Consider the following 19734-nt stretch of genomic DNA (forward strand, 5'->3'; position numbering starts at 1 on the left):
CCGCAAGCGCGCTGCGACCCCTGTTGTGCATCCTCGGGAGCGCGGGCGTATTCCTCCGGGGGGCGGCGTCATCCTTGGTGGCCGCATCGGCGCCCCTTCCCACGGCGGGGACCGCTCTAGGCGGGGCAGCCCTTGCGCCGCGGGGAGGCGCGCAATGGTTGCCCGGCCTCCTCGGTCGCGCTTCCATTCGGCGGAGGTGCTCCCGGAGTTCGTCGTGTGGTCGGAGCAGCCGGCCGGCACTTGGCTCCAGCTCCCGTGCTTCTCTGCTAGCGAGCTGCCGGCCGCGGGTCTCGACGGCTTCTGGCAACAAGCCGACGGCTGCTGCAGCAAGGCCTCATGGGTCGCGGTGGAGGTTTCTGCCGCAGGCAACGCGGTCCTGGCCCGCGGCTGGCAGATGTTCGCCCGCGCGCGCGGCTTGAGGAGGAGGTGCACTCTCCACTTCAAGTACGACGGCGTCGCGACCCTCTACGTGAGGGTATTCAGGGAGGATGGAGGGTGCTGCCCCGAGGACAGTGGCGGCGACGATGAGCTTGGCCTTGACGACGGCCGCAACGACACCGAGGACAAACTCGCCCTTGGCGACGGCCGTGGCTAGTCCGGCGGCGGCAGCTCCTCCTCCGGCGAGAGCTCCAGCAGTGGTGGCAATGACCAGCCGCCACATCGTCGGGCTCGTTATGAGGACGGCGGCGGCTCGTCCCGCCACCGCACCCCGGTGATGCGCGAGGAGGACTCCGGCTGAGTCCGGGGGGAGGCGTGGGGCGCCAACCCTCGCGAGCTGCTGCAGGTGTGGGCGCTACTTTGGCTCGTCCTTTCCTTTCTTCCTCCATTCCAAGAAACAAGTATGGGGCCCTGCGAGGGCGTGTAATGAACCGTAATTTTTATGGCGCTCATGTTATGTTCATTGTTTCTGTGTTGTGTTGTGGCATTCGTGTTTCATGTGGACGTAGAGGGATAACTTAGCTTGATACACCCGAGGTAGTTTCCACCTCGGGAGGGCGTACCTCCTGGCATCCGGTGAGGCTTCCCTGCTGCCGACTCGGGAGGCACCGCGAAGCTACAAAAATTCGTTAGGGGATCTGTCGGGGGTCTTATCCTTCCTTGCGCGAGGCCTCAGACATGGGCTGATCATGGCCTAGCGCACCACGTCGTGGCACCCGCGGGGCACGGACTTAGAAGCCTGCGCCAATCACAAGCTCAATCGGGGGTGCCTCGCGAAGATCAAGGGAGCCAAAGCTCTGGAGCGACAGTGTAACACCCCGGATGTAACTTTCCATATTTGTAACTCCAACTCTTGCCATTTTCGGCTATGTATGATGATATTCCCTTCGTGGTCGGGTTTTGTCTTTCGTTTTGCATTTTGTTCATGTCATACATTTCATATCATGTCATCATGTGCATCTCATTTGCATACGTGTTCGTCTCTTGCATCCGAGCATTTTTCCCCGTTGTCCGTTTTGCAATCCGACACTCCCACATGCACCGGCGCACCCCTCTTGTTTCTTTTCGTGAGCGGGTGTTAAACGTTCTCGGAATGGACCGAGGTTTGTCAAGTGGCCTTGGTATACCACCGGTAGACCACCTATCAAGTTTCGTTCCATTTGGAGGTCGTTTGATGCTCCAACGGTTAACCGGGTAACCGCAAAGTCCTTTTGTGTGTTGCAGCAAAACCCCCCTCCAAACAGTCCAATAACCCCTCTAAGTCCCTTCCATGCTCTCGGTCATTCGATCACGATCGTGTGGGCGAAAACCGTGCCTCTTTTGGACTCTCCTAGCTCCCTATGCCTATATAAACACCTTCCCCTCCGAAATCCGGGTCCAAACCCTAAAAAATCGCCCTCCGCCGCCACCGGACACGTCCGCCGCCGCCGGACGCTCTAGTCGCCGCCGCCCGCAGCCAATCTCCGCGCGCCACGTGGCACGCCGCTGCGCCCGCGCCGCCGGCCCGCGAGGCCCACGCGAGGCCCCCGGAGCCCGACCCGCCGCCCGCGCGCCTCCGCCTCCTCCTCCCGCGGCGCCCCGCCGCCTCGTCGACCCGCGCCGCCGCCTCCTCTTCGCCCGCCGGCGCCGCCGCGCGCGCCGGCGACCGCGCCCCGTCTCCCCGAGCCCGACGCCGCCGCCCGCGCCTCCGCCTCCCTCTCCGGCCGCCGCCATCTCCCTCCTCTCCACTCCGGTCGCCGCCTCCTCTTCTTCTCCGGCGAGCCGCCACGCGCCCAAGCCGCGCCGAACCCTAGATCGGTCGAGGTTGACTTCTCCCCTCCCCCGAGATTCTCCAAGTACCGTATATTTTACATTATATGCTCCTGTTCATCGCATCATATCTCATCGCATACTGCTCTGTTTTGCGTGCATGATATACGAAATGTTCGCCTCGAGATGCTCTTCATTTTGTTCCATTGTGCCATGCTCGTTTGAGTCCATCTTGACGCCCAAATCTCTGGTGCAAGAGTGCTATATGATGTTTACTGCTGTTACTTATCAGAACTTGATGTTTTGTTATTTTTGTTGCATTTGATGTGTGCATCTTATGGGCACGAGATCTACAGGTGTTTTGATATATGACATGCCATATTTATAGAGGTGTATGCTATGTATTTTTGTGATCTATGTGGTGACTAGCACAAGCATGCAAACTAGGCTTCATGATGTTTTTGTTTTCAGAGACATAATTTTGTTGTCTTTACCTGCTGATATTTTTATGCCATGTAAACTTGATGCTATAGAGAGATCCATGCTTCTTTTGGGCATGTTCAGTAAGGATGTTTTGTAGATATAGTTGTTCTATATCCATCCATGCCCCTGTTTGCAATTATGGAGTGCCATAGCATGTCTCAATCTTGCTCTACTTTTGCTATAAAATATTTCTGGCAGAATGTTAACATGATATTCAATTTTGCCAAGGTTGTTGTAGTTGATCCATACATGCTATGAACTTGCTCTTGCCATGGTTAGCTTCATAAACATGCCATCTTGCCGTAGGTATGCTTATTTTGTCATGCCTTGCTTTGTGATGAGTCAATCAAGCTCACCAAGATGCCTTCATAATTCTGTTAATGCCATGCTCTGTTTTCTGCTAAGTCTGAAACCTGTTAACGAAACTGCTATGTTTACATGGGTGCCATCATATCTTCTGATCCTTTTTGGCTTATGGCCAGTAAGGGACTTTTATCATATGCATTTAGTAGATTCATGCCATGCCTTGTTTTGATATGTTTCTTTTCCTGATGATCACTAGTGGAGCCCAGTTGGGACGATCGGGGATCTAGCATTTGGGGTTATCTTATTTTCATTTGGATTTGGCCGTAGTCGGTCTATGTGTGGATTTTGGATGATGTATGAATTAATTTATGTATTGTGTGAAGTGGCGATTGTAAGCCAACTCTCGTTATCCCATTCTTGTTCATTACATGGGATTGTGTGAAGATGACCCTTCTTGCGACAAAACCACAATGCGGTTATGCCTCTAAGTCGTGCCTCGACACGTGGGAGATATAGCCGCATCGTGGGAGATATAGGGCTTTGGCGAGGTGTGCCCGTGGCCAGGACTAGCCCAGCGCATGCACGCACCTGCCCAGCCCCCACGCGAGGCGCACGAGGGAGAGCGTCGGGCAACTGTCGTCCTCCCTGGCGCAAAAAAAAAGAACCGAGCGAAAAAGTAGAGGGAAGAAGGGACTCAACAAAGCAATCGAGAAATGCTAGAACTTCAAACTCCATTAAAAAGGTAGCAAACCAACTACAGAAAGCAAATGAACAGCAACGTCCGGCACTTAGTCTAGTCTTCTCACCAGCGCGGAGCTAAGTGCTGCCACTAGGACGTGGGAGGGAGCCCCCGAGGCCCGAGGGCGGCACTCCGAAGACTCTGGGGCGTGTACAGCCCCACTCATTATTACATGAGAGTGTCACGAGCGGAGACCTTCACAGGCACTGGGCCTTGCTTCATGGGTAGAACTTCCGGAGGTGCTGGATGTTCCAGGCGTTCTGGATGGGGATCCCGTCCTGCGTCTCCAGGTGCACGGCGCCATGCCTGGAGACACGGGCAATCCTAAATGGGCCCTCCCACATGGGTGAGAGCTTATGCAGCCCTTCCCTAGAGAGCACCCGCCTCAGGACGAGATCGCCCACTTCGAGCATCCTGGAGCGGACGCTACGGCAGTGGTACCGTCGCAGCGCCTGCTGGTACCTTGCCACCTGGAGCGAGGCTTGGCGGCGACGTTCCTCTCCCAACATGAGGTCCATCCCCTGCATGGCGTCCTGAAGTGCCTCGTCAAACACCAGGACCCGCGTGGAGCGATGCTTGACCTCGTGAGGGAGAACCGCTTCGGCTCCGTAGAAGAGGAAGAACGGGGTCTCGCCTGTTGGCTTGGTGGCGGTGGTGCGGATGGACCACAGCACGTACTGCAGCTCGTCGTGCCAGCCCCTGCCGCAGGCCTCGAGCTTCTTCTTGAAGGTCCTGGTTTTGAGGCCTCTTAAAACCTCCGCGTTGGCGCGCTCGGCTTGGCCGTTGCTCCTGGGGTGTGCCACTGAGGCATAGCATATCTGCGTTCCAAGGTTAGCACAATATGTTTTGAAGAGATTGCTAGTGAACTGTGAGCCGTTGTTGGTGATGATGCGATTAGGGACTCCGAAGCGGCTCACTAGGCCCTTGATGAACTTGACTGCGGAGCCGGCTGGGATGGTGCGGATTGCTTCCACCTCCGCCCACTTGGTGAACTTGTCAATGGCGACGTAGAGGTAGCGGTAGCCCCCGGGTGCTCTAGGGAACGGGCCCAGGATATCCAGCCCCCAGACCGCGAACGGCCACGAGAGTGGGATAGTCTGGAGGCCGTGAGCAGGCTGGTCGATTTGCTTGGCATGGAACTGGCAGGTCTCGCATGATCTCACCAGCTCAGTTGCGTCGTTGAGTGTCGTGGGCCAGTAGAAACCGCTGCAGGATGCCTTGCCCACCAGGGTGCGCGACGACGAGTGATGCTCGCAGTCCCCACCGTGTATGTCAGCTAACAGCTCGCACCCTTGCTTCCTGGAGACACATCGCAAAGAAACACCATTCGGCCATTTTCGATACAGCTTACCATCTTGAATGTAGTACGTTGTAGCCTACCGGGCCACGCGCTCAGCGTCCTCCTCCTCTCCGGCAGTGTTCCTTGTGTCAGGTATGCCCTGAACTCCTCGGTCCAGCACCCCTCCTGGGGCTCGAGTGCAAGGAGCAAGCGTGCTCCGGAGGTCGGACCGCAGGCGGGGGCTCCCGAGGCTGGTGGTGGGGGAAGCCCCTCCTGAGGTGGTGCAGGCTCCGCAGCCGGAGGGGCCGCTGAGGGCTTGAAGAGCCGTTCCTCGAAAACATCTGGCTCCTGGGGTTGGCGCTTTGACGCCCTTTTGGTGATTTCGGCGGCTTCCTTGTTCGTGCCGCGGGCCACGTGCTGTAGCTCTAGGCCCAAGAACTGCTTCTCCATTTTGCGTATCTCTGCGAGGTATGCCTCCACGTGTTCGTCCTTCGACTCATATACCTTGTTGGAGAAGTTGACGAGGAGCTGCGAGTCGCCCCTGATGGTGAGGTGTTTCACTCCCAAGGCCACCGCAGCCTTAAGGTCGGCGAAGAGGCCCTCGTACTCCGCGATGTTGTTGGAGACCTTCTCGCCCCACTGGAAACGGAGTTGCACGGCATAGTAGAGCTTGTTCTGGGTGGGCGAGGTGAGCACGGCTCTAGCCCCCGTGCCCTGACGCGTGAACGCGCCGTCGAAGTACATGACCCAGCCATCTGATGCTTCACTTCCTGGCGAGAGGGATCGGTCCTCGCCTGCTTCAAGTTCCGGAGCGTCGGTCCATTCCGCCACGAAGTCGGCGAGGGCGGCTCCCTTGATGACCCTGGTTGTGCTGAACTCCAGCTGGAACGCCTGCTACTCAATGTTCCACTCGGCGACTCTCCCCGCAGCGTTGGGGCTCCGAAGCACCCTCTCCAGTGGGTAGGCCGAGACGACCTTAATGGGGTGGCCTTGGAAGTAGTGACACAGCTTGCGCGAGGCCACTAGGAGTGCGAGTAGTAGCTTCTGTGGCATGGGATAATGTGCCCTTGCGTCTCGTAACACCGTGCTGACGAAGTACACCGGGTGCTCGACGAGGGCGGGGGCGTCGATGGAGTCCGAGGCCTCCGGAGGTTGGGATGCCTCCTGAGGCCGGGGCACCTTTGGAGCTTGGTCGCCCATCAGGGCCTCCGTTGTCCCAGGAGCGCCATCTTGTGGGGCCTGATCATCTGCTGGTGCCGCTGCGGCTTTAGGGGCGTCGCCTTGGTGCTGCATCGTCTCCACCGAAGATGCGGTGTTGCGCGGCAGGCCCTTGGCCTGGCGCTCCTCCTGGATAGCCACCAGCGCCGCACTGGCGGAATGAGGCGTGGCAGCAACGTAGAGCACCGGGGGCTCGAGGGGACGAGGCGCTACCATCACCGGTGGGCTGGTCAGGTACCTCCTGAGGTCTTGAAACGCCAGGTCGGCCTCCGGGGTCCACTCGAACGGGCCCTTCTTCTTCATCAGCTTGAAGAACGGCAGGGCGCGCTCCCCCAGCTTGGAAATAAAGCGCGCCAGCGAGGTCACGCAGCCCACGGGCTTTTGCATTTCCTTGAGAGTTTGCGGCGGGCTCATGTCTTCTATTGCCTTGACCTTCTCCGGATTCACCTCGATCCCCCTGTGCGACACGAGGAAGCCGAGCAGCTTGCCCGAGGGAACACCAAACACACACTTCTCCGGGTTGAGCCCCAGATCCACCTGGCGCAGGCTGGCAAAAGTCTCCTCCAGGTCGGGTCCTTGCCTTCCGAGACTTTACCACGATGTCGTCGACGTAGGCCTCAGCGTTCCTCCCGAGCTGCTGGCCCAGGGCGATGTGCATCAGTCGTTGGATGGTCGCCCCTGCGTTGTGAAGTCTGAACAACATGCAGGTGTAGCAGTACACCCCACACAGGGTCAAGAAGGCCGTCTTTTCCACGTCCTCCACCGCCATCTTGATCTGGTGGTAGGCCGAGGAAGCATCTAGGAAGCATAGCAGGTCGCACTCAGCGGTGGAGTCGACGATCTGGTCGATGCGCGGAAGTGGGAACGGGTCTTAAGGGCAGGCCTTGTTGAGGTTGGTGAAGTCGACGCACATGCGTTCCTTCCCGCCTTTCTTTGGCACGACGGCGGGGTTCGCCAGCCACTCCGGGTACCGGACTTTGCGGATGACACCCCTGCTTCTAGCTTGCGGGTTTCCTGGATGATGAAGGACTGCTTCTCTGTGGACTGTCGTCGCGCCTTCTGCTTCACAGTGCGCACATTGGGGCACACCCTTAAGTGATGTTCGATTACCCCCCTTGGGACCCCCACCAGCTGCTTGGGCTCCGAGGCGAATACCTCCTTGTTCGCGTGCAGGAATTTCACCAGTGCCTCTTCTTGGTCCGGGTCAAGGCCGGCGCCTATGGTGAAGGTGGCCCCCGAGGCCCCGTCCTCCTCGACCGGTACTTGCTTCGTCTTGGCCCGATCTTGAGTGAACAGCTGTTCTTTTTTGCTGGTCCAGCCCCTTTAGCTCCTGGGGCGGCTCCATCGGCCTGGCGTGATGCCGCGGTGACTCTGAAGGCAAGCATGACGGCCGTCAGGGCTTCTTTGGTGTCCTCGGCTACGGTGAGTACGCCTCTGCTCCCCGGCATCTTCATGAGGTTGTAAGCCGGATGGGTCGTTGCCATGAACTGGGCCAGGGCAGGGTACCCAAGGATGGCGTTGTACGGGAGGCCGATGCGAGCGATGTCGAAGTCGATGAGCTCGGTTCGGTAGTTGTCGCGGGTACCGAAGGTGACTAGGAGGCGGATCTACCCTAGAGGGCTGGTGGAACCGCTGCCGACTCCAGAGAAGGGCTTGGTGGGGCGTAGCCGTTCGTGCGACACACGGAGAAAGCTAAAAGCTTCCACTGAGAGCACGTTGAGGCCAGCCCCACTGTCGACGAGGGTCTAAGACCGCCATGTTGCAGATGGTGGGCATGCAAAGCATCGGGAGAGCGCCTAAGCCCGCGGTGGCTGTTGGATGGTCCCTCGAGTCGAAGGTGAGGTCGGCCTTGGGTGCCGCCCATCTCAGAGGAGCCCCTGCTGTGCAAGGGCGGCACCCATTTGGCGAAAGAACTGCTTGACGTGGCGATCTGAGGGCGCCGCCTGCGAGCCACCGAGGAGGGCTGCGACGGCGAAGGGCGCCGGCCCCGCGAAGCGCGCGACGAAGAGGTCGCGCAGCTCCTCCCAGGAGGCCACAGAGGACCCCGGCAGGTTGAGCAGCCAGGCGCGCGGCACGCCAGCGAGGGCCATGGGGAACCAGTTGGCCATGACCTTGTCGTCGCCCCCAGCCTCCAGAACGGCCTCCTCGTACGCCAGCAGGAAGGCTGCTGGATCCGCCGCGCCATCATAGAGAGGCGGCATCTCCAGCTTGAACTTGTGCGGCCACGGCACTTGCTGCAAGGCGGGGGTGAGGGCCCGGAGGCCCGAGGCGCCGCTGGGTGCATCCGTCGATACAGTTGGAGAAGCGGCGCCGTCCATGGGAGCCGGTCGGAGAGGCGAAGCAGACGGAGAGATGAAGCTTCGGCGCACCCCTACCTGGCGCGCCAAATGTCGGATTTTGGGTTCCGGCAAACCCTTGAGGTTCGAACTCTGGGGTGCGCACGAAGAACTCTGTCTCCCTGGTTCGCCCGCTCACGATCCACGGCCTAGCTCGACGAACTCAAAGAACAATGGACACGGGGGTTTATACTGGTTCGGGCCACCGTTGTGGTGTAATACCATACTCAAGTGTGTGGCGGTGGATTACCTCTTGAGGGCTGAGGATGAGCTAGTACAGTGGACGAACAGACTCAGGAGGAGAGGTGTTCTTGGGCTCGATGAGCTGGTGAAGGTCCGGATCCGTCCTCTATCTATGGTGGTGGCTAGTCCTATTTATAGAGGCCCTGGTCCTCTTCCCAAATGTTAGGCGGGAAGGGATCCCACAACGGCCAATTTTGAAGGGGGACAACTAGTACAAGCTATCCTGACAAAAGTAGTCTTCGCCTGCCAAAGGCTCTGGTGGTGATGCTGCCCTGGGCTCCATGATGACCTTCGTCCTACCGTCCTGGCGGTCCTTGGTCTCGTTGCACCGATATGGAAACCTTTGCCTGATGCCTCGGGACTCCTCGCCTGCACCTGCCTCTTTAGCACCAAAGAGGAAACTGGTGCACTGCGCCCGCTGGCGCCCGCCTGGCCTTAGTCGTCACGGCTCACGTCACGTGAACCTCGCGAGGTGCCCCCTGCATAGATATCTCCACTCCTCGGGAGCCAGCCTAGCGAGGCCGCCCCCAGGGAGGTCTTGGTGTCTTCCTCCTCGCGAGGGTCTTGAGTTGTTGTTGTCGATGTTGGGCCGTACCAGGCCGTTGGTGGAGCCACGCTGTGGGCCGCAGGCAGGCAAGTATGGGTACCCCCGTTGCCAGGACACCGGCAGTTTTTGCTATAGAAAAGATGGAATATAGTAGATATAATGCAAGAATAAAATATGAATGGGTTCGCAACAGTATTATAGTAGTGATTTGCTTTCTTATACTAACGGATCTCACGAAGGTTTTGTTGAGTTTTGTGTGATTGAAGTTTTCAAGTTTTGGGTGATGTTACGATGGATGAAGGGATAAGGAGTAAGAAGAGCCTAAGCTTTGGGATGCCTATTGTCGGCGTCCTGGGAACGGGGGTACCCAGACTTGCCTGCCTGCGGCCCGTGGTGTGGCTCCATCAACGGCCTGGTACGGCCCAGCTCCAGCAGCAACAACTCAAGACCCTCGCGAGGGGCCAAGCCTCGCAAGGCGGGCGACACCAAGACCTCCCTGGGGGCGGCCTCACTAGGCTGGCTCCCGAGGAGCGGAGATATCTATGCAAGGTGCACCTCGCGAGGTTCACGTGACGTGAGCCATGACGACCAAGGCCAGGCGGGCGCCACCGGGTGCAGTGTACCAGTTTCCTCTTTGGTGCTAAGGCTGCAAGCGCAGGTGCGGAGTCCCGAGGAATCAAGCAAAGGTTTCCATATCGGTGCAACAAGACCAAGGACCGCCAGGATGACAGGACGGAGGTCATCGTGGAGCCCACCGCAACATCACCACCAGAGCCTTTTGCAGGCGAAGACTACTTTTGTCAGGATAGCTTGTACTAGTTGTCTCCCTTCGAATTTGGCTGTTGTGGGATCCCTTCCCGCCTACCTTTGGGAAGAGGACCAGGGCCTCTATAATTAGGACTTAGCCACCACCGTAGCGAGGGGGGATCATTCAGATCATCCGAGGATCGATTCCACCCTGACCACCTCACCAGCTCATCGAGCTCAAGAACACCTCACCTCCTGAGGCCGTTCATCCACTTTACTAGTTCATCCTTAGCCCCTCGAGGCAATCCACCACAACACTGGAGTAGGGTATTACACCACAGGGTGGCCCGAACCAGTATAAATTTCTATGTCTCTTGTTCCTTGGGTTCGTTGAGCTAGGCCGTGGAATCGTCGAGCAGGCAGACTGGGGAGAGAGTGTTCTTCGTGTGCACCCCAGAGTTCGAACCTCTCAAGGGTCTGCGGAACCCGAAATCCGACACCCATGGCATCCCAAGCTATTATCCAAAGAGAAGCAAGCAACTAAGCTTGGGGATGCCCGAGTGGCATCCCCTCTTTCTTCTAACGACCATCAATATTTTACTCGAAACTATATTTATATTCATCACATACTATGAGTTTTGCTTGGAGTGTCTTGTATGATATGATTCTTTGCTTGTTTTGCTTTTTGTTTTAAGTCATGAATCCTTGCTGGACACACCTATTTGATAGAGCCAAAATTAAGCTATGACTTGTTAGAATTCCTCTCTATGCTTCACTTAAATTTTTATGAGCTATGGAATTGCTCTAGTGCTTCAGTTACATCTTTTTGAGCACGATGTGCTTTGTTATTTTTGAAGAAATGCTCTCATGATTCACTTAGATTTATTTGAGAGTTAGTAAATTTTTTAAGAAATTCTCTCTTGCTTCACTTAAATTAATTTGAGAGAAAGAAATATTATGCTCATGATCTTCACTTATATTTGTTGATCTTGTTAAAAAGCAACACATGAAACTAGTCCCAAAGTGATAGATATCCAAGCAGGATATAATAAAAACTTTCATGAAGATCATTGGACAAAATAAACTTGATTCTTTGTAATAGTTTTGAGATATGATGATACGATATGTGAGTCCTGTTGATGAGTAATTGTTCTTTAGTAAAAATATTGGTGTTAAGGTTTGTGATTCCCTATGCAAGCACGAAAGTCAATAGTTATGCAATGAAGTTACATCCTACTTGTGGTGCATTATTCGGTGTTAGTTATGCTTAATGCTCGCTTATGAGATTTTTTGTTTCTTGGTTAGGCGCTTCTCAATCTTTTTGCTAGCCTTCATTTGCACTAAGTATGATGACTACTTGTGCATCCAAAATCCTTTAAACCAGTTTTGCCTTATGAGTCCATCATACCTACCTATATGCGGTATTTCCGTGCCGTTCTAAGAAAATTTGTATGTGCCATCTCTAATTTTCAAAATAAACTTCTCTTTTGTGTGCTCGTGTCGCTCATGAAACGGTAGGGGGTGGCTAATATATTTCCATGCTAGATATGTTATTCTCACGATGAGTGTTTGTTCACTTGTCATTGCACAAGAGTAAGGCAAACGTATTAGGGATGCCCAGTCCCAAAATGAAATATGAATTTACTTTATGTTGTCAAATAATAAATTCCTTGGAAAATGTTGGTATGGAAGGCACCCATGGATACGGTTAGCCATGGAAAGTGAAAGTATGGTGGAAAAAGGAATAAACTTTATTTTAATTTTGGGAACTGCCTATGATATATCTAGCATGGAAAGTATTGGGAACTACTCGATCATTTTCATTGACAGGAAAAGCATGCCTCCCAAAATGTTTTTATCTCTATCTTTTTCGCTTTGAGCTCTGGCACCTCTACAAATCCCTACTTCCCTCTGCGAAGGACCTTTCTTTTATTTTATGCAATTTTTATTTTTTATGAGTCTCCATCTTCTCTTATAAAGCACCAACTAAGGGGCACTATGATCGTACTTGAGCATTGGGTGTAGCTAATATGCGAGTGTGTTTCATGAATGGATCAATGACTGAGCATAATTGGCTAGGGATAACTTATTTTAGCGTTGATATTTTGAAAGACATGTTTGCTTGTTGATATGCTTGAGTATTTAAGTCCTCATGTCAAAACTAGACTATTGCTTTGAACCATGTAAAAGTCCAAATGTCCATGCTACAAAGAAAAGAATATCTGATGAACATGTTAGGCAGCATTCCACATCAAAAATTCTGTTTTTATCATTTACCTACTCGAGGACGAGCAGGAATTAAGCTTGGGGATGCTGATACGTCTCCAACGTATCTATAATTTTTTATTGTTCCATGTTGTTATATTATCATTCTTGGATGTTTTACAATCATTTTATAGTCACTTTATATCATTTTTTGGTACTAACCAATTGACATAGTGCCTAGTGCCACTTGCTGTTTTATGTATGTTTTTTACATCACAGGAAATCAATACCAAAAGGAGTCCAAACGCAGCGAAACTTTTTGTGGATTTTTTTTGGACCAGAAGACATCCAGTGGGCCAAAGAAGTACCGAAGAGGGAGCCCGAGGTGAGCACATGACACCAGGGCGCGCCTGGAGGCACAAGCGCACCATGGTGGGTTGTGCCCACCTCGGTGGCCTCCTGCACCGCCTCTTTGCTCTATAAATACCCCAATATTCCAGAAACCCTAGGGGAGTCGACGAAAATCAATTCCAGCCGCCGCAAGTTCCAGAAACCACAGATCCAATCTAGACACCATCACAGAGGGGTTCATCATGCCCATTGGTGCCTCTCCGATGATGTGTGAGTAGTTCTTTGTAGACCTACGGGTCCGTAGTTAGTAGCTAGATGGCTTCCTCTCTCTCTTTTGATTCTCAATACAATGGTCTCTTGGATATCCATATGATGTAACTCTTTTTTCGGTGTGTTTGTTGAGATCCAATGAACTTTGAGTTTATGATCAGATCTATCTTTTTATCCATGAAAGTTATCTGAGTCTTCTTTGATCTCTTATATGCATGATTGCTTATAGCCTCATATTTCTTCTCCGATATTTGGGTTTCCTTTGGCCAACTTGATCTATTTATCTTGCAATGGGAAGAGGTGCTTTGTGATGGGTTCGATCTCACGGTGCTTGATCCCGGTGACAGAAGGGGAACCTACACGTATGTATCGTTGCCATTAAGGATAACAAGATGGGGTCTATTTCTACATAAATAGATCTTGTCTACATCATGTCATCGTTCTTATTGCATTACTCCATTTTTCCATGAACTTAATACACTAGATGCATGCTGGATAGCGGTGATGTGTGGAGTAATAGTAGTAGATGCAGGCAGGGGTCGGTCTACTAATCTTTGACGTGATGCCTATATAATGATCATTGCCTGGATATCGTCATGATTATTTGAAGTTCTATCAATTGCCCAACGGTAATTCGTTTACCCACCGTTTGCTATTTTTCTCCAGAGAAGCCACTAGTGAAATCTACGGCCCCGGGGTCTCTTCTTTATTATATTTGCCTTTGCGATCTAGTTTTATTTGCTTTTATTTTCAGATCTATTAAACCAAAAATACAAAAATACCTTACTGCATGTTATTTTATTTCGCGATCTATCTATCAATTTATTACAACTTTCTCACGTCCATTTGCCAAGTTCTGGCGCCGTTGCCCGAAAGGGATTGATAACCGCTTTAATACATCGGGTTGCGAGTATTTGTTATTTGTGTGCAGGTGCCGTTCATGTAGTGTTGCGTGGTTCTCCTACTGGTTCGATAACCTTGGTCTCATCACTGAGGGAAATACCTGCCGTTGTTGTGCTGCATCATCCATTCCTCTCTGGGGAAATACCGATGTAGTTCAAGCCGACATCACACGCCCAAAAGCAATGAAAGAGAAAATACAAAAGAAAAAATGCCGATAACGGCGGATCCACAAAAACGGCGAAGCCTCATGACCGCTGCGTCCACCGAAGATCGCCCACCAAGCTCCGAGACTCTGAAGCGCCGATACCAAACAACACCTCCAAGAAGGGACGCAACAATGACGATGTTGCTGCCAAGGGTTTCCCCCGGTATGCGGCGAGGAGAGAGGAAGGGTAGCCCCGACACCCTCCAGGAAGATCCGGAGACACCCTCAGGCGCCACCGCATCGGTGTCGGCCAAGCCAACAGGGATTTCTCTCGATCCCAACCTTCAGCTCAGGCACTCCGGAGCTTGCCACCAAACCGAACACCACCTTGTGCCAACACGGTCATGAAGTTTACCACACTGTCACACCACGACACCATGAAGTACGGCCTGCACAACGAAGAAGAGGAGCCGAGACTAGGGCAGGAGCACTGTCGGCATGCGGGAGGGCTCCACCTCCACCGTCCACGACGGTAGATGACCAGACGCAATGGCAGGAGCCTACCAGGACCGTGGCCCCACAGGCCCGGCGGGCGCTCGAAGGCCCGGACATCTCCCGTCTTCGCGCTGCAGCCGGCACGCTATCGGCGTCGCTGCCCCTGTCCAAGCCGCTCCCTTGCCTCCCCGCCCAGACGGCGTCGAGGTCGCCCCGGAGCAGGCCCGCGAGGACCTAGATGGGGCCCTACGGGCCCACATCTGGGCCCTGGTCGTGTCGCCGACCGCCCAGCATCACCGGACCGCCCCACCGCCAAGTGGAGGCACCACCACTGCACGCCGCCGGCCGCCACCGCCAGGACGCCGGACTGCCACCAGCCGAGCACCATCGCCGCCTCCCCCCACCCCGAGAAGGAGGAGCACGCGCGGGAATGGAAGGACCCGCCGCCACCGACACCACCCGGCCAGATCCGGGGGCGAAGGAAGGAGGGGGTGGACGAGGGGAAAGGGGGCGCGCGCCGCCCCGGCCGCCTCCCGGGGAGACGGCGGAGGCGGCGGGATAGGGAGGAGGGGAGAGGGGGGCGGAGCGGGTCGGGGCACGCGTCGGGCGGCCGGCGGCGGCGGGAAGGGGCTGGAGCGCCGGTGGCGGCGGGGTAAACCCTAGTTGGAGGAGGGGTCGGGAGGTTCTCGTATCAACCAGATGCTACCACTAGTCCCACTTTATCCATATTTTTATTACTATTTTGATTATATTCCACACATTCAATAACAAATACGAAGGTAAACTCTCCTTCTCAAGTTTCAACACATTCACCGATAAATATTGAGCACATTCACCGATAAATATTGAGCACAAATGATTCAACAAGTTTCAACACATTCACCGATAAATATTGAGCACAAATGATTCAACAAGTGAACAATTCAAACTTACTCGATTAATCCAATAAATCAATGTTTATGGCACTCATTGATGTGTTTGCACATCATGTGAAACCACTCCTTCGCATGTTGGCATTGTCATTCATGATGTTAGTGTCGGGCAACATATCTTCGACTCCTCGCTGATCCTTATGAGCCCAACTTGCTTGACCTCTGTGTAAGGGAACCTACTACACATTAAAAAAATACCATACGGTCACACACCCAGAAATACTATGAAGATGCAATGATAGATCAATCTCACCAGTAGAAAGCATCGAAGGCGATGTAGATTGTTGATGAAGATTCCTGGATTCCCGCATCTAGGTTATACCTCCCAGCCGTGAGAATTCGTCTAGATGATCTATCGATCTCGTACCAAAGAAGACGATATCTCCTGGGTATCCACACAATATGTACTAGAGGTACAGCAGCACTTCATGAGTCAGCATAGAAAACCGTTGAGAGAACTAGAGGGGAAAAAGACATGTAGTGCAATACTCAGGGAGGAGGGAGAGGGGCCTGGAGGTTTGGTGTGCCTTCGGGGTACATCCCATCTATTTTATTGGTGGAAGGAAGATGTTGATCGCACCTGGGGAAGAAGGAAACCCTTTGTAGGGTTTTTCCGAGTTAGGAGGTGGATCCTCAAAGGATTCCCCTCCGGTTGCCTTGTCCCCGAAGTTTACCTATTGGGGCAAGGCCTATCCGGTTCAAGTGGGCTTTGCCCCTAGCCTAGCAGGTGAGCTACCTACAAAGGACCCTCTAGAACGTCCAGGAAGGTTTTGGAAGTTTCCAGGACATTCCATGGGATTCCTGGACACTCTCTGGACCTCCCGGATCCATCGGAACACGTTGGATCCTATCCTCTTATTCTCCATTAAATTCTAGTTCTCTTACAGACCTATAAGTCCATAACCATTAAGGGCCTCTTTGATTCAAAGGATTTTCATAGGATTTTTAAAGGATTAGAATCCTTAGAAATTTTTCCTGCGTTGCTCGTTTGATCTTAGGATTGAATCTCATAGGACTTTTTCCTATGGATTCATTTGTACTACATTTCATAGGAATTCTAGCATCCACTCCAACCTCTTGAAAGAAATCCTTTGTTTTTTCTGTGATACAATCAAACAACCTCAAATCCTACAGGAATCCAATGGGCATGTCATTTCAATCCTACAGTTTTCCCATTCCTGTGTTTTTGCAATCCTGCGAATCAAAGAGGCCCTAAGCATGTAACCCCACAGATTTTCAACCTATTTTTGTGGACTCGATTACCGGTGAGCCATGATGATTCGGTGGATTTTAGTGCAGTGTGACAGACAATTTTGGATCGAAGGGACGAGGGATCGGTTAGAGCATCTACACCGGACATGGCAAATCCGCCCCTCTATATGTCCGCGGATGCGTCCGAGCGCCCGTGGACGCATCCAGTGATCCAGACAACCCTTCATATCTCGTGCCCGGTATCCACATATCTTAAATCTGGACTCTCAAATATATGCAAATCCATGCACGTCCATCATACACGCCAATGTCGCACATAAATAACAAACGTTAGTAGCGAAAATACATAGTTCTTACATAAAATTTATTTTAAGTACACAACTCAAACATTAGCTCATTGGTCTTCCTACAAATAAATCACAAAAATACTGGGTCGGACAATGTGTCGAACACATAGAGCGCAAGGGGCAGCCCGAGAGTTACCGGACGTACCGCGGTGGCGTCTGGGTCGGCGACGACGTCCCCGACGGCGAGCACGGGAGAGAGGACTGTTGTGCCGGAGCTGGCGGCGCAGAGACTCGGAACGGCTGCGTAGCAAGGGTGGCAGTGGAGCTGCGAGAGGCCTATCGCGAAGGAAAAGAGAGAGGAGGGAGCAAATGGATCCGGTAGGTCGAGGGGGTCGATTTGGTGCAATTTATGATAGGGTAGGGGTGTCAGGTCCGACGTGCCGGACGCGCCCTGGCGCACCATATCCGCCTTATATTTGAACTGGATATGAGGGATGTCGGTCGGCCCGGACATTTGAGACCCGTTCGAGACGCCCATCTGAGTTAAATTTTTTTACCGGTCATTGACTAGGCCATCTGCCCGAAAGTCGGGTTAGGAGTGTGCGGGTGTAATGCTCTTGTACCGCTAATTTTGACGAGGGATCAGTGTTGAATTTTCTTCTCAAAGGAACGTCACGGGCTATTGGGTTGTAAATTCGTAATGCCGATAGCATGCTTGACTTCACTGAAAGATACATGATGATATTTGAGGTTTTAGTCCTATCCATGGTTCTTTTTGCTGTGCTCCGACAGGTGCCGGAGAAAATCTCGCACACACTTATCATTCACCTCCTCGTCCCCAAACACTTTAACGAGCTCCTTCACCTTGGCCCCGAATTGCTCGCCTTCGTCTTCCACCATGACCCTCCTCAGAGCCGCCGCGATGTCATCGGCGGCAAACGACCCGTCCTGCTCGTCCCGCGCCACCTCGATGCTGATCTTCTTGTCCACCAGGTTCCTTGCGTTGAGGCCCTGCTCGAACACCAGCGGCAGCAGCACCAGCCTCACGCCCTGTGCCAGGCCCTCGGTGATGGAGTTCCACCCGGCATGCGTCAGGAACCCCCCGACTGAAGCATGGGCCAGGAACCTTACCTGCGGCACCCAGCCTCGGCACACGACTCCTCGGCCGGCGAGCCGCTCCTCAAAGCCCTCAGGCAGGCTGCCGGAGACGGCGTCGGTCGGCGCCCTGAACGCCCAGATGAACGGCAGCCCGGACGCCTCCAGGCCGAGAGCGATCCGTTTCAGCTGCGCGCTCGTCAGCTTCACCTCGCTGCCGAAGGCCGCGTACACGACGGAGTTCGGCGCTTGTCCGTCCAGCCAGCGCAGCGTCGCCTCGTGGCCGGCCACGTCTTGCTGCGGCGCCGGAGGGAACAGGCCGACCGGGATCACCGGCTTCTCGTAGAGCTTGCCGAGCAGCTGTAGCCACTCCGGCTCGAACTCCGTGCTGCTCCTGATGCCCACGAGCCGGCACCCTTGGATGGTCTTGGCGTACCGGTAGTCCTCCGACACGCCGGAGTCAACCGGGACCGTCCTTGGCTTGAACATCTCGCGCGCCTCGTAGCCGCGGAACGCAACGGTGGTCGGGAACGGGACGCACTCGGGGACGACCGTGAAGTGCGCCGGCTCCGTCTTGGCGTGCCTCCCGAGGCCAAGGAGCGTCTCAGGGCTCCCGAAGAAGCTGAGCGCCGCGGCGCCGAACAGGCTGAGGAACGCGCACGGCACGCCGTGCCTCGCCGCGGCCGCCGGCGCCCAGTACGACGCGTAGTCGACGAGGACCCAGTCCGGCTTCGCCTCCTCCTGGAGCAGCAGTGAGAGCTCGCGCTGGAAGGCGGCGTCGTAGGCGCGGCGCAGGTACGGGCGGAGGTCGTCGGAGGGGAGGTCGATGGTCGCCTCGGCGTGCTCCGGCAGATGCTCGACGCGCGGCAGCTGGACGTCCACGACGCGGATGAGGCCGGCGAGGCCCGGCGGGATGTCGATGAGCCGGCGGGTGTTCCTCGGCGTGGAGAGGAAGGTGACCCGGTGGCCCTGCCGGGCCACTCGCTTGGCGAACTCCGTGAACGGGAGCACGTGGCCGAAGGCCAGCCATGGCAGCATGACAACGTGCATCCTGCCGCCGTCCTTGGTCTCCATCTGCGAGATGCTTTCCTTGGAGTTCACAGATTTCCAGCGGCCAATGAGCGGAGCAGATAAAACTGGAACCGGATCAATCAGTCATCTTGATGTTTTGGGAAAGCCAACGAGTCAGTGTTAAATGGACAAAAATGACTTTTATCTGAAACTTCAACACAGAATGGCCCCAATCTAAAAATATTTTACGAAATGGCCCCTTTTACATGACGCCCGGGGCTAGGGCGCCATGCTAGATAGCATGACGCCCCGGGCTAGGGCGTCATGCTAGTTGGCATGGCGCCTTAGGCCGGGACGTCATGCTACATGTCGTTATCATGGCGCCCTAGCCCAGGGCGTCATGCTTTTTAGCATGGCGCCCTAGCCGCGGGCGTTATGCAAAAGAGGGTCATTTCGTGAAATATTTTCAGATTTAGATTATTTTGTGTTAAAGTTTCAGATAAGATAAGAAGCGGTTTTGTTCATTTTCACGCGTGAGGAAAGATGTTTCGTTGGTGTGGTGTGCCACCATTCGCCGTACTTGGAGGTAGGTAGTAAATCTGCGTGACATGACAGCGATGTCGTTTGTGCAAGTGCAGGCCACAGCTGGCTCCTTCCTGCTGCGTCGACGGCTGCGTACAGTGGCAGGCACTAGCTTGGGTTATCCTGGAAAGAGTGGACTCCCTGATTCCGCAGGAACTTAC

At 54.2% G+C, this 19734-nt stretch overlaps 1 protein-coding gene across 1 annotated transcript; it reads right to left on the reverse strand.

The window, feature by feature from the left end:
• Positions 1–17567: 17567 nt before the first annotated feature.
• On the reverse strand, positions 17568–19311 carry LOC109743867 (putative UDP-rhamnose:rhamnosyltransferase 1). Its single transcript, XM_020302953.4, has one exon. It carries the CDS (start codon positions 19052–19054, stop codon positions 17645–17647), a length of 1410 nt encoding a protein of 469 aa, XP_020158542.1. The 5' UTR covers positions 19055–19311; the 3' UTR covers positions 17568–17644.
• Positions 19312–19734: the final 423 nt, after the last annotated feature.

This window comes from Aegilops tauschii, chromosome 3 (assembly GCF_002575655.3).
Source record: "Aegilops tauschii subsp. strangulata cultivar AL8/78 chromosome 3, Aet v6.0, whole genome shotgun sequence".
Lineage (NCBI taxonomy): Eukaryota > Viridiplantae > Streptophyta > Magnoliopsida > Poales > Poaceae > Aegilops > Aegilops tauschii.